This window comes from Ruditapes philippinarum, unplaced genomic scaffold (assembly GCF_026571515.1).
Source record: "Ruditapes philippinarum isolate M1 unplaced genomic scaffold, ASM2657151v2 ctg1221_1_1_1_1, whole genome shotgun sequence".
Classification (NCBI taxonomy): Eukaryota; Metazoa; Mollusca; class Bivalvia; order Venerida; family Veneridae; genus Ruditapes; species Ruditapes philippinarum.
Genome location: NW_026854744.1, coordinates 190,286 through 202,655, shown reverse-complemented (window position 1 = coordinate 202,655; position 12,370 = coordinate 190,286). Strand labels below are relative to the sequence as shown.

The window sequence follows — 12,370 nt, the reverse complement described above, 5'->3', positions numbered from 1 at the left end:
ATACCATTGCCCCCCCAAAAAAAACATTACCCTTGCCCTCCAAAGATCATACCCTTGCCCTACAATGATCATACCCTTGCCCTTCAAAGATCATACCCTTGCCCTACAAAGATCATACCCTTGCCCTACAATGATCATACCCTTGCCCTTCAATGATCATACCCTTGCCCTACAAAGATCATACCCTTGCCCTCCAACAGCATGCCCTTGCCCTTCAAAGATCATACCCTAGCCATCCAAGATCATTCCCTATTCCTCCAAAGATCATTCTTATCACTCTAAAGATCATACCATTGCCCCCCCAAAAAAACATTACCCTTGCCCTCCAAAGATCATACCCTTGCCCTCCAAAGATCATACCCTTGCCCTACAATGATCATACCCTTGCCCTTCAATGATCATACCCTTGCCCTACAAAGATCATACCCTTGCCCTACAAAGATCATACCTATGCCCTTCAATGATCATACCCTTGCCCTTAAAAGATCATACCCTTGCCCTTCAATGATCATACCCTTGCCCTACAAAGATCATACCCTTGCCCTACAAAGATCATACCTATGCCCTTCAATGATCATACCCTTGCCCTCAAAAGATCATACCCTTGCCCTCAAAAGATCATACCCTTGCCCTTCAAAGATTATACTCCCTCCCTCCAAAGATCATACCCTTGCCCTACAATGATCATACCATTGCCCTCAAAAAACAATACCCTTGCCCTCCAAAGATCATGCCCTTGCCCTCCAAAGACAATACATTTGCCCTCCAAAAGTCTTATCTAAGATATCAATAGACAATAACACAGTCTTTTAATCATGTACATCATATCCAAACCTACCTAAGATCATACTCTAACCCTTCTTAGATTTTACCCTTCTGTTTCAAAGATAATATACTAACAATCACCCAATAATATACCCAGGAACAAATAGTAAGTTATATATCAGATTATTCCAGTGTAAAATGTATTACATAAATTATCACACACAACTGTTACTATATATATAAACTGTTACTATATATATCACAATACAAAACAAGAGGGCCATGATCGCCCTGAGGTCGCTTACCTGTATATAGGCCCTGGAGCGGGGCCAGTTTAAACCCCAGGGCTTTTATTTGAACAAACTTGGAAGACACCCATTAGAAGATGTTTCATGATGTTAAGTTTTTACTACACATGTATAATGAAAAACAATGACCTCCCCCCCACCCCCAGCAGGGCCAATTTTAACCCAAGGTCTTTTATTTGAACAAACTTGGTAGACACCCATAAGAAGATGTTTCATGCTAAACATCTAAGCTCTAGCTCATTGGGTTTTTTAAAAGAATATTTTTTAAGTTTTTACTATACACATATATTTAAAAACAATAACATCCCTGGGGCGGGGCCAGTTTTGACCCCAGGGCGTTTATTTGAACAAACTTTGTAGACACTTACTAGAAGATGTTTCATGCTTAATATCTAAACTCTAGCTATTTGGGTTTTTTCAAAGAAGATTTTTAAGTTTTTGCCATACACATATAAGGAAAATCAATGACCCCCGGGGCAGGGCCAATTTTGACCCCATGGCTTTTATTTGAACAAACTTTGTAGACACTCACGAGAAGATAATTCATGCTTAATATCTAAACTCTAGCTATTTGGGTTTTTTCAAAGAAGATTTTTTAAGGTTTTGCTATACACATATAAGGAAAATCAATGACCCCCATGGGCGGGGCCAATTTTGACCCCAGGGCTTTTATTTGAACAAACTTTGTAGACACTCACTAGAAGATAATTCATGCTTAATATCTAAACTCTAGCTATTTTGGTTTTTTCAAAGAAGATTTTTAAGTTTTTGCCATACACATATAAGGAAAATCAATGACCCCCATGGGCGGGGCCAATTTTGACCCCAGGGCTTTTATTTGAACAAACTTTGTAGACACTCACGAGAAGATAATTCATGCTTAATATCTAAACTCTAGCTATTTTGGTTTTTTCAAAGAAGATTTTTTAAGGTTTTGCTATACACATATAAGGAAAATCAATGACCCCCATGGGCGGGGCCAATTTTGACCCCAGGGCTTTTATTTGAACAAACTTGGTAGACACACATTAGAACATGATTCTTGCTAAATATCTTAGCTCTAGCTCTTTGAGTTCTTTAAAATAAGATTTTTTAAGTTTTTACTATATGCATATAGGGAAAATCAATGACCCCCTGGGGCGGGGCCAATTTTGACCCCAGGGCTTTTATTTGAACAAACTTGGTAGACACTCATGAGAAGATGTTTCATGCTAAATATATTAGCTCTAGCTCTTTGGGTTCTTTAAAAGAAGATTTTTTAAGTTTTTACTATATGCATATAGGGAAAATCAATGACCCCCTGGAGCGGGGCCAATTTTGACCCCAGGGCTTTTATTTGAACAAACTTAGTAGACACTCACTAGAAGATGTTTCATGCCAAATATCTAAGCTCTAGCTCTTTGGGTTTTTTAAAAGAAGGTATTTAAAGTTTTTTCTTTCGGTTGCCATGGCATCCAGAGTTCTGCATGGAATTAAATTCTTTGAACACTTTTTAAAGGTGACTACCAAAGGAACATTCCTGTGAAATTTGGATGAAATTGGCTTAGTGGTTTATGAGGAGATGTCATTTAAAGTAAAAGTTTACGGATGGACGGACGCCGGACGGACGACAGACGGACGCCGGAAGAAAAGCGATCACAAAAGCTCAACCTGTCACTTTGTGACAGGTGAGCTAAAAATAGAGGACCATTGAAAATGAAATTACCGGTATAAGGAGAAATTTTATATAAATTTGCCAGAAAAAAATTCCAGAATAACTAGAAAAATGTCCATAGGACAAGGGTGCCCCCACACTCCACCGATTTGTCAATTTGAGAAATTCTTTTTGGCTACATGTGCCCAAGTTGAAAACTAAAAATCTTTTATTAAGTAAAGGGCCTACAAATACTGAATAAATCCACAAGAAAACCCCAAGTTGCCTAAGTACACATGCTGACCAACATTCTTGAAAACTTTCAGGCCTGCAGGTCAAATTTATACTACTGTAAGTCAAGGGCAATAACTCTAACAAAACTGAAAAAAATCCACATGCAAAGTCCCAGGTGCATAGCTTCACAGTGATTTGAATCATTATTCCTGTAATTTAGTGATGTTGATCATTATTCCTGTAAAGTTCGTTGATTCTACCTCAAGCACTCGAGGAACAAATAACAACATAATGAAACGGTTTTTACTTAGTCAAGGGAAATAACTCTACTGGATAAATCCAAAAGCGAAACCCCAGTTGCAAAACTAGATATGCTGAGCAACCTTCTCGTAAGGTTTAATGACTCTAGGTCAAATCCTTTTTGAATTACATGCAACACAAGTTGAAAATTGCAAAAATTCTATAAGTCAAGGGAAATAACTCTAAAAATACTAAAAATATCCACACGAAAATACCCAGGTGCACAACTACACATGCTGATCAACATTCCTGTAAAGTTTCATGACTCTAGGTCAAATACCTTTTTAGTTACATGCAACACAAGTTGAATATTGTAAATTTTTACTAAGTCAAAAGCAATAACTCTAAAAATACTTAAAATATCCACACGAACATACCCAGGTGCACAACTACATATGCTGAGCAACATTCCTGTAAGGTTTCATGACTCTAGGTCAAATACTTTTTTAGTTACGTGCGACACAAGTTGAAAATTGGATTTTTTTTACTAATTCAAGGGCAATACTAGTAACTAAAAAATACTAAATATATCCACACAAAAAATAGCTGTTCAACATTTCTGTAAGGTTTCATGATTCTAGGTCAATTACTTTTTGAGCTACGTGCGACACAAAAAGAGAACGGACGGACAAGGGTAAATCTAAATGCCCCCCCCCCCCCTATAGTGGGGGCACAAAAATGTAACCATCATCATAATGACTGCCTACAACTTACGACTCACTGTAGAAGAAGTTTCTCTGATGAGAAAGTGGTTCCTGAGTTCTATGAGAGGATACAAGGAAACGTGACCTGCACACCGGGAACCCTGGGGGAATTTCCATCTCACTAATGAGGTCAAGGACGTAGTCATATCCCATCAACTCATAGTAATCCATGTCTTCCTGCAGCACTACGGTCCCACCCATGTTGTTTTCACGTAAACCTCTCTGGTTTAATAAATGCTTGGCAAACTCCTCCCCTGAAGTACATGACTCCACATGACCAATCATTGTAGCATCTGGAAATATTGCAATTTACATATCAATAAATTAAATTTCTAGTAAATAAAACTGATTTATTTGTACACATGATAAATAAAACTTTGAACAATTATTGATTTTCATGATTTTTTATTCTAATTCATTCATGTCTTTTTCTATTATGTGATAATGCCCTATGAAATATTATTACAGAATTATGTTGCTGATATTTTCCGGCTCTCCAATGATAGATCCACAAAGGGTCAATCACTTTTCTAGTGAGCTAAAATCAAAACAAACAGAAAAGACCAATAAAACAGTAAATCTAATAAAGTAACTTCAGCTCATTAAATTCCAACTAGGAAATAACTGACTTACTATCAGCAAATCTAACTTCTAGTGCCATATTGCCAGGCTTTCCTCTGAGCAGCTCTACACTCAAGGAGGCAAGGAGGGTAGACTCTACTAAGTTGTGGCTCGATATTTGCACATTGCAAGGCTTTTTGTTGACAAAACCATTTATACCCAGGGTTGTGCAATAGCATTTATCAATAATTATGCAAAAGGCTGACATTCTCTACACAACAATAGTGTTACTCAGTTTTCACTTAATATAGGTGTGCACATAAACAAGCTGAATTATGAAGACAAGGGGATATTACTTTTCCTCTGGGGTGTACATAATGTAGAGAAGATATCTTAATACATACTTGTGGAGATATTTATAGAGAGTTGGACTTGGAGGGAAGGCACTAAGAGTGTGAGCCATCAACTGCCATACACGTTCTGCTGTGTTCACACTCTGGTTTGTTCCATGTCTGGTTAGATAACTGACAATATATCTCATCTCTCAAACCCTCATTTTGTAAACCCTGTAAAAGATGCAATATTTGTCAATGTCATAAATTCATAATATGTTCAATAACTGTGTTAAAACTTAAAAACTGTCAGTGCTTATTTCTTTCAAACTAAATGAAATTCTCATGTTGATTAGCTATCAACGCCAGATCAACATATTTAACTAAAAAGACTTTGTCAGCTTTTCTCTTTAAACCAATATAAAAAAAATTTCTAAATCCACGAACAATTCACAAAGAATGATGCAAAGAATACATGCTTTGGTTCTTGGTCAGTGACCTGCAATCCAGAAGTTTGAAACAAATATCTTCACAAGTTGTAGAGATACAACTGGCTAAAAAACTTTATCCTGAAATTTCACAAAGTTTACAAAGGGAAATAACTCAGTTAAAAACCATGTTAGAGTAATAGGTATTAGTCAATGACCTACAACTAAAACACCAAATTAACATAACAGTAGTGTTTTCTTTTCTTTAAAGTTTTAAAGGAATGAACTTACCAGTTGAACAATATAATCTGCCATGGCCTTTTCTTGTCTGTCTCCCTATATGGTTATACATATACTTCAAAATCTGAAGAAAAAAAAAACAACACCATCAATTAATTTCTTTATCATAACCTATTTTTAAGGAAGTAGATTCTTCAATTGCTAGAGCACGGTACAGTATAGAACTTATTCAGACACATAGGTCTAACATTTTTACATTTTGAAATACAGAAAAGCAGTCAATGTGACAAAATTAATACTTATTTCATGAGTCTGTAAGAGTTTTTATTTTTACAGACTTTTCTAAAAGAATTAATGACTTTGTGCCTGCACACAAGTAATGTGCCTCTCAGTAATCATATTATAGTTTGTTTATACAGTACAACCTCTGTATAGCATCACTCTTGGGTGGTATACAGTACAACCTCTGTAAAGCATCACTCTTGGGTGGTATACAGTACAACCTCTGTAAAGCATCACCCTTGGGTGGTTTACAGTACAACCTCTGTAAAGCATCACCCTTGGGTGGTATACAGTACAACCTCTGTATAGCATCACTCTTGGGTGGTATACAGTACAACCTCTGTATAGCATCACCCTTGGGTGGTATACAGTACAACCTCTGTAAAGCATCACTCTTGGGTGGTATACAGTACAACCTCTGTAAAGCATCACCCTTGGGTGGTATACAGTACAACCTCTGTAAAGCATCACCCTTGGGTGGTATACAGTACAACCTCTGTAAAGCATCACTCTTGGGTGGTATACAGTACAACCTCTGTAAAGCATCACCCTTGGGTGGTATACAGTACAACCTCTGTAATAGCATCACTCTTGGGTGGTATACAGTACAACCTCTGTAAAGCATCACCCTTGGGTGGTATACAGTACAACCTCTGTAAAGCATCACTCTTGGGTGGTATACAGTACAACCTCTGTAAAGCATCACCCTTGGGTGGTATACAGTACAACCTCTGTATAGCATCACTCTTGGGTGGTATACAGTACAACCTCTGTAAAGCATCACTCTTGGGTGGTATACAGTACAACCTCTGTATAGCATCACTCTTGGGTGGTATACAGTACAACCTCTGTATAGCATCACCCTTGGGTGGTATACAGTACAACCTCTGTAAAGCATCACCCTTGGGTGGTATACAGTACAACCTCTGTATAGCATCACCCTTGGTAGGCAAAGATTTTGATTGCTGTTGAGAGGTGGTTAAATTGCTAAAATGATAGTTCCATTCTGCTGTTGTTTTGTCACGCTCTACAAATGTTACATTGTAACTGTATTATTAAACCATGCATTACTTCAAAACCTATAAGACTTACACAAAATGTCTGTTAAAAGTTTTCTTTTTAGGTTGGCATATGTTTTGTAATTATAACTATTTGGCAAAAATAATATCTTTTGATGCTATGCATCAATATATAATGGTAAGAATAGTTACCAGTTTGAATACATATTGTGCCAGCCTGTTGTTCTGGTCTCCCTGTACTTTGGTCAATGCTGATTTAATTGGTTCTACACTGAATCAGGATTCTATGTGAAATATAAAATTATACAATCTTATTTCTGGGATAGGAAAAAGTGTGTAAAAATCAAGGCAAAATTTAAATAAAATTAGGAAGTTAGAATACTGCAACAATATCTTTTACATATACATGTACATCATTTTAGTAAATTCAATTCTTATTCTACTAACTATCAAAACATTTGGCAATAAAAAGTAAACTGAATTAAATCCAACAATGTAAAATTAAAAAAAAAAATGTGTCCATAGGACACGGGTGCCCACCGATTTGTCAATCTTATGTCTCTAGGTCAATTTTTTTTGGCTACATGTGCCCAAGTTGAAAACTAAAAATCTTTTATTAAGTAAAGGGCAAATTCTACAAATATTGAATAATTCCATAAGAAAACCTCAAGGTGCATAAGTACACTTCTTGTAAACTTTCAGGCCTACAGGTCAAATACTTTTTCAGTTACGTGCAACACAAGTTGAATATTGTAAATTTTTACTAAGTCAAGGGCAATAACTTTAAAAATACTAAATATATCCACACAAACATACCCAGGTGCACAACTACACATGCTGATCAACATTCTTGTAAGGTTTCATGACACTAGGTCAAATATATTTTTAGTTACGTGCGACACAAGTTGAAAATTGCAAATTTTTACTAAGTCAAGGGCAATAACTCAAAAAATACTAAATATATCCACATGAAAATACCCAGGTGTACAACTTCACATGCTGATCAACATTCCTGTAAGGTTTCATGACTCTAGGTAAATTACTTTTTGAGCTAAGTGCGACACAAAAAGAGAACGGACAGACGGAAGGACGGACGGATGGACCGACGGACAAGGGTAAATCTAAATGCCCCCCCCCTAAAGTGGGGTCACAAAAATAAAATAAAATTGCAAAGCCATATTTTGAAAGTTAAAGGGAAATAACTTGGAACTACAAATGTGCCCATGTAGGACACGGGTGCCCCCAAACAATGGGAAACATCACTGTTTTGTGAATCTTATGACTCTAGGTCAAATATTTCTTTGGCTACATGTGCCACAAGTTGAAAACTAAAGAACTTTTTTCTTAGTAAAGGGCAAGAACTTTACAAATACTGAATAAATCCACAAGCAAACCCAATTTGCATAAGCACACTTGCTGACCAACATTCTTGTAAACTTTCAGGTCTACAGGTCAAATACTTTTTGAGATATGCATGAGCAAGTTGAAAATTGCAAATTTATACTAAAATTGCAATAACTCTTACAAAACTGGAAAAAAGCCACAGGCAAAACCCCAGGTGCATAGCTTCACAGTGATGCTGATCATTATTCCTGTAAAGCACTCAAGGAACAAAAAACACAATATGGAACAATTTTTACTAAAACAAGGGCAATAACCCTAGAAATACAGGATAACTTCACAAGCTTACCAACTCAAGGTTAAATACTTTTTGAGCTACGCACGACACAAATTGAAATTTGCAAATTTTCATTAAATCAAGGGCAAAAACTCTGACAAAACAGAATTAAGTCACAAGCGAAACCCCAGATGCACAACATCACATGCTGATCAACATTCCTGTAAAGTTTCATGACCCTACTGTATGCCAAATACTTTTTGAGCTACGTGTGACAATATTTGAAAATTGCAAATTTGTATTAAGTCAAGGACAATAACTCTGACAAAACAGAATAAATTTACAAACGAAACCAAAGGTGCACAATTACACATGCTGAACAATATTCCTGTAAAGTTTCATGACCTTTGGTTAAATACTTCTTGAGCTACGTGCGACACAAGTTGAAAATTGCAAATTTTGACTAAGTCAAGGGGAATACCTCTGACAAATACTGAATAAATCCACACAAAAATACCCAGTTGCACAACTAAACATGCTGTGAACAACATTTCTGTAAAGTTTCATGACTCTAGGTCAATTACTTTTGAGCTATGTGCGACACAAAATTAGAACGGTCGGACGAAAGGACAGACGGACAAGGGTAAATCTAATCCCACCACTACTATATAGTGGGAGCACAAAAATGGAAGCTATAGTTATGTTATTTGTACAGATCATGTAATTTGTATTGATATGTGTGTAAATTATTAAGCCATTGGTACTGGTAGAACTTATGAAAAATCCAACTTGCCGTTTTAGGTCGATTCAATTTCTATATGCCCAGGGTATAAAAACTTGATACATTTTATGCTCAATTGGTTAGTTTCATTTAGAGTGAAGTAAGTAAGTATAGGTTAGAGTGCATAGTGGGTGTTCTTCGTAAATAAGAAAGCTAAAAAGGAGCGGAGCACATTTACGGGTCACGTGTTTTGCATAGCTTATTCCCGCATTCTGTCAAGGTAAATCAGACAATATCACGGTGCATATCCATATCGGTACCCTCTTTGCAAAATATTCTCAAACGGTACCCTCTTTGAACATACACAGGTCATTCTCTGCTAAAAACAAACCAGCGATGGATAACAATGCAGTAAAAATTCATTGTAACAAGAGCCATGTCAACATGGCCATCCCCCGCCGAATGTGTTTGCTCATTGGAAGAATGTATATGTAGTAGAGCAGGATAATTCCATTTTAAGAGGTCTTTTGGTAATGAAAACTGATGGCTACTGTATATTGATTACAGATTTGAAACCTATGTGAATACTGATGGCTGAAAATAAGAAAGGGCAATACCTGAAAAATAATGCAGGGTAGGTTATCATTCTTGTGTGCTGCATCCCTCCTCAGTAAAATCTATCCACCAATGAAGTTTCAAGTTGATACCTCAAATACTTTTTGAGAAAAAAATTGAATTGAAAAATTAAGTATGAAAAATAACAATGGGCAATAACTCAAAAATTATAAAAGGTAGAGTTTTTAATCTTGTGCACTGCACACCTCCTGAGTTAGATCTATGCACATAAGAAGTTTCATGTTGATATCTCAAAGGCCTTTTGAGTTATGCTCTGGACAAAAATTAATTTTGAAAAATAAAAAAGGGCAATAACTAAACAATTATGCAGGGTAGAGTTATCGTTCTTGTACACTGCACTCCTCCTCAATGAGATCCATCCAGCTATGAAGTTTCAAGTTGATACCTCAAATACTTTTTGAGATAAACTCTGGACAAAATAGTATGAAAAAGAACAAAGGGCAATAACTCAAAAATTGTACAGGGAAGAGTTATCATTCTTGTGCACAGCATTCCTCCTCAATAAAATCTATCCACCTATGACATTTCATGTAGACCTCTCAAACACTTTTGAGTTATGCTCCACTCGGGTGAAAAATTAGGTATGAAAAATAACAAAGGGCAATAACTCAAAAATTATGAAAGGAAGAGTTATCATTCTTGTGCACTGCACACCTCCTGAGTGAGATCTATGCACCTATGAAGTTTCATTTTGATATCTCAAAGGCTTTTTGAGTTATGCTCTGGACAAAAATTAATTTTGAAAAATAACAAAGGGCAATAACTCAAAAATTATGCAGGGTAGAGTTATCATTCTTGTGCACTGCACTCCTCCTCAATGAGATCCATCCACCTACATGAAGTTTCAAGTTGATACCTGAAATACTTTTTGAGATAAGCTCTGGACAAAATAGCATGAAAAAGAACAAATGGCAATAACTCAAAAATTGTATAGGGAAGAGTTATCATTCTTGCGCACAACATTCCTCCTCAATAAGATCTATCCACCTATGACATTTAATGTTGATATCTCAAACACTTTTTGTGTTATGCTTCACTCAGGTGAAAAATTAAGTAAGAAAAATAACAAAGGGCAATAACTCAAAAATTATGAAAGGTAGAGTTATCATTCTTGTGCACTGAACACCTCCTGAGTGAGATCTATGCACCTATCAAGTTTCATGTTGATATCTCATAGGCTTTTGGAGTTATGCTCTGGACAAAAATCAATTTTGAAAAATAACAAAGGGCAATAACTAAAAAATTATGCAGGGTAGAGTTATCATTCTTGTGCACTGCACTCCTCCTCAATAAGGTCTATCCACCTATGAAGTTTCAAGTTGATAACTCAAATACTTTTAGAGATATGCTCCGGACAAAAATGTCGGACGGAAGGTCGGACGGACGGACGGAGACTATTTCTATATCCCCCGCCGCCTTTTCGGCGGGGGATAATTAATAAAAACACCCTACTTTCGGTTTTGCAGCGGCACGGGCTGTAATATTTACATAAAAAGTAAGAAATATTACATACATACTTTGTTGGAATAAGTGAACTTTTTATTTGGAAATTATAAAATGATACTGGTTCCGTAAGTAATAAAACATTTTTACTGTTATTTTGCCTGTTTTCATTTCAATGAACCTCTTTTTTTAATTCTATGCCGTAGTGACGATATACATGTGCGTGTACGGAAAAATCATAAATATTGATTAGTACGAGTAAACTTCAAGAATTCTGCACATGCGTATATTTCACTTTAAATAGCGCTCTTCGAAACTTAGCTCCGCCCACTTGCGTTTTATAATATAAAACGTCCAGTTTATATAAAATCTGTTCTATTAAGATTTGAAACCTGAAAATTTGAAAAATCCTCGTCGGTGATCGGCTTAGTATAGGTTAGAGTGCATATTGGGTGTTCTTCGTAAATAAGAAAGCTAAAAAGGAGCGGAGCTTGCGAAGCGACTGTAGCTTTCTTATTTACGAAGAACATCCAATATGCACTCTAACCGGCTTAGTGCTCCGCCCATTTTTTTCCGCCCAACACACTGCGTGACGTCACACGATAGCCTAAATGTGTATAACCATATTTGGAAGAGGTAGCGGTACACATTTTCGGGTCACGTGTTTTGCATAGCTTATTCCTGCATTCTGTCTAGGTAAATCAGACAATATCACGGTGCATATCCATATCGGTACCCTCTTTGCGAAGTATTCTCAAACGGTACCCTCTTTGAACATACACAGGTCATTCTCTGCTAAAAACAAACCAGCGATGGATAACAATGCAGTAAAAATTCATTGTTATATAGTTCTGGCTTCCAAAACTTTATATGCCGCTATTTAACATTTTTGTTTTCATCTGATGCGGCATTAAAGTTTTGGATTAGACCCGTTACGAAACCTAACCAGAATAACATAAGTTGATTTATTCTTGTTTTTCACTTGCAAATACGCTTGACCCAATCAATTCTTGTGCATTTTACGATAAAACAATTATTTTAATATCGTTCTATACCAATTAAAGTATCAAAATATTAATACTGTCATTAAAATTGCCTATTTAACTGTAAAACATTAATTTACACCGACTACAGTCGGCCATGACA

The 12,370-nt window shown here is 36.3% G+C and overlaps 2 protein-coding genes across 3 annotated transcripts in view; one reads left to right on the top strand and one right to left on the bottom strand.

The window, feature by feature from the left end:
• Positions 1 to 12,370, top strand: part of LOC132740910 (uncharacterized) — a 199,573-nt gene that overhangs the window by 12,426 nt on the left and 174,777 nt on the right. The window lies entirely within an intron of this gene.
• On the bottom strand, positions 3,828 to 7,108 carry LOC132740907 (unconventional myosin-XVB-like). 2 transcript variants are annotated; one of them, XR_009627222.1, is made up of 4 exons: positions 6,999 to 7,108; positions 5,557 to 5,629; positions 4,910 to 5,071; positions 3,828 to 4,237 (listed from the first exon to the last, which is right to left on the bottom strand). XR_009627222.1 is itself a non-coding variant. In XM_060728965.1 (2 exons), the coding sequence occupies exons 1-2, from the start codon at positions 4,603 to 4,605 to the stop codon at positions 3,951 to 3,953; spliced, it is 315 nt and encodes a 104-aa protein (XP_060584948.1). In that variant the 5' UTR covers positions 4,606 to 4,668; the 3' UTR covers positions 3,828 to 3,950. The 2 variants fall into 2 exon arrangements, 1 of the variants encoding a protein (XP_060584948.1); XM_060728965.1 differs by lacking the exons at positions 4,910 to 5,071; positions 5,557 to 5,629; positions 6,999 to 7,108 and adding an exon at positions 4,578 to 4,668.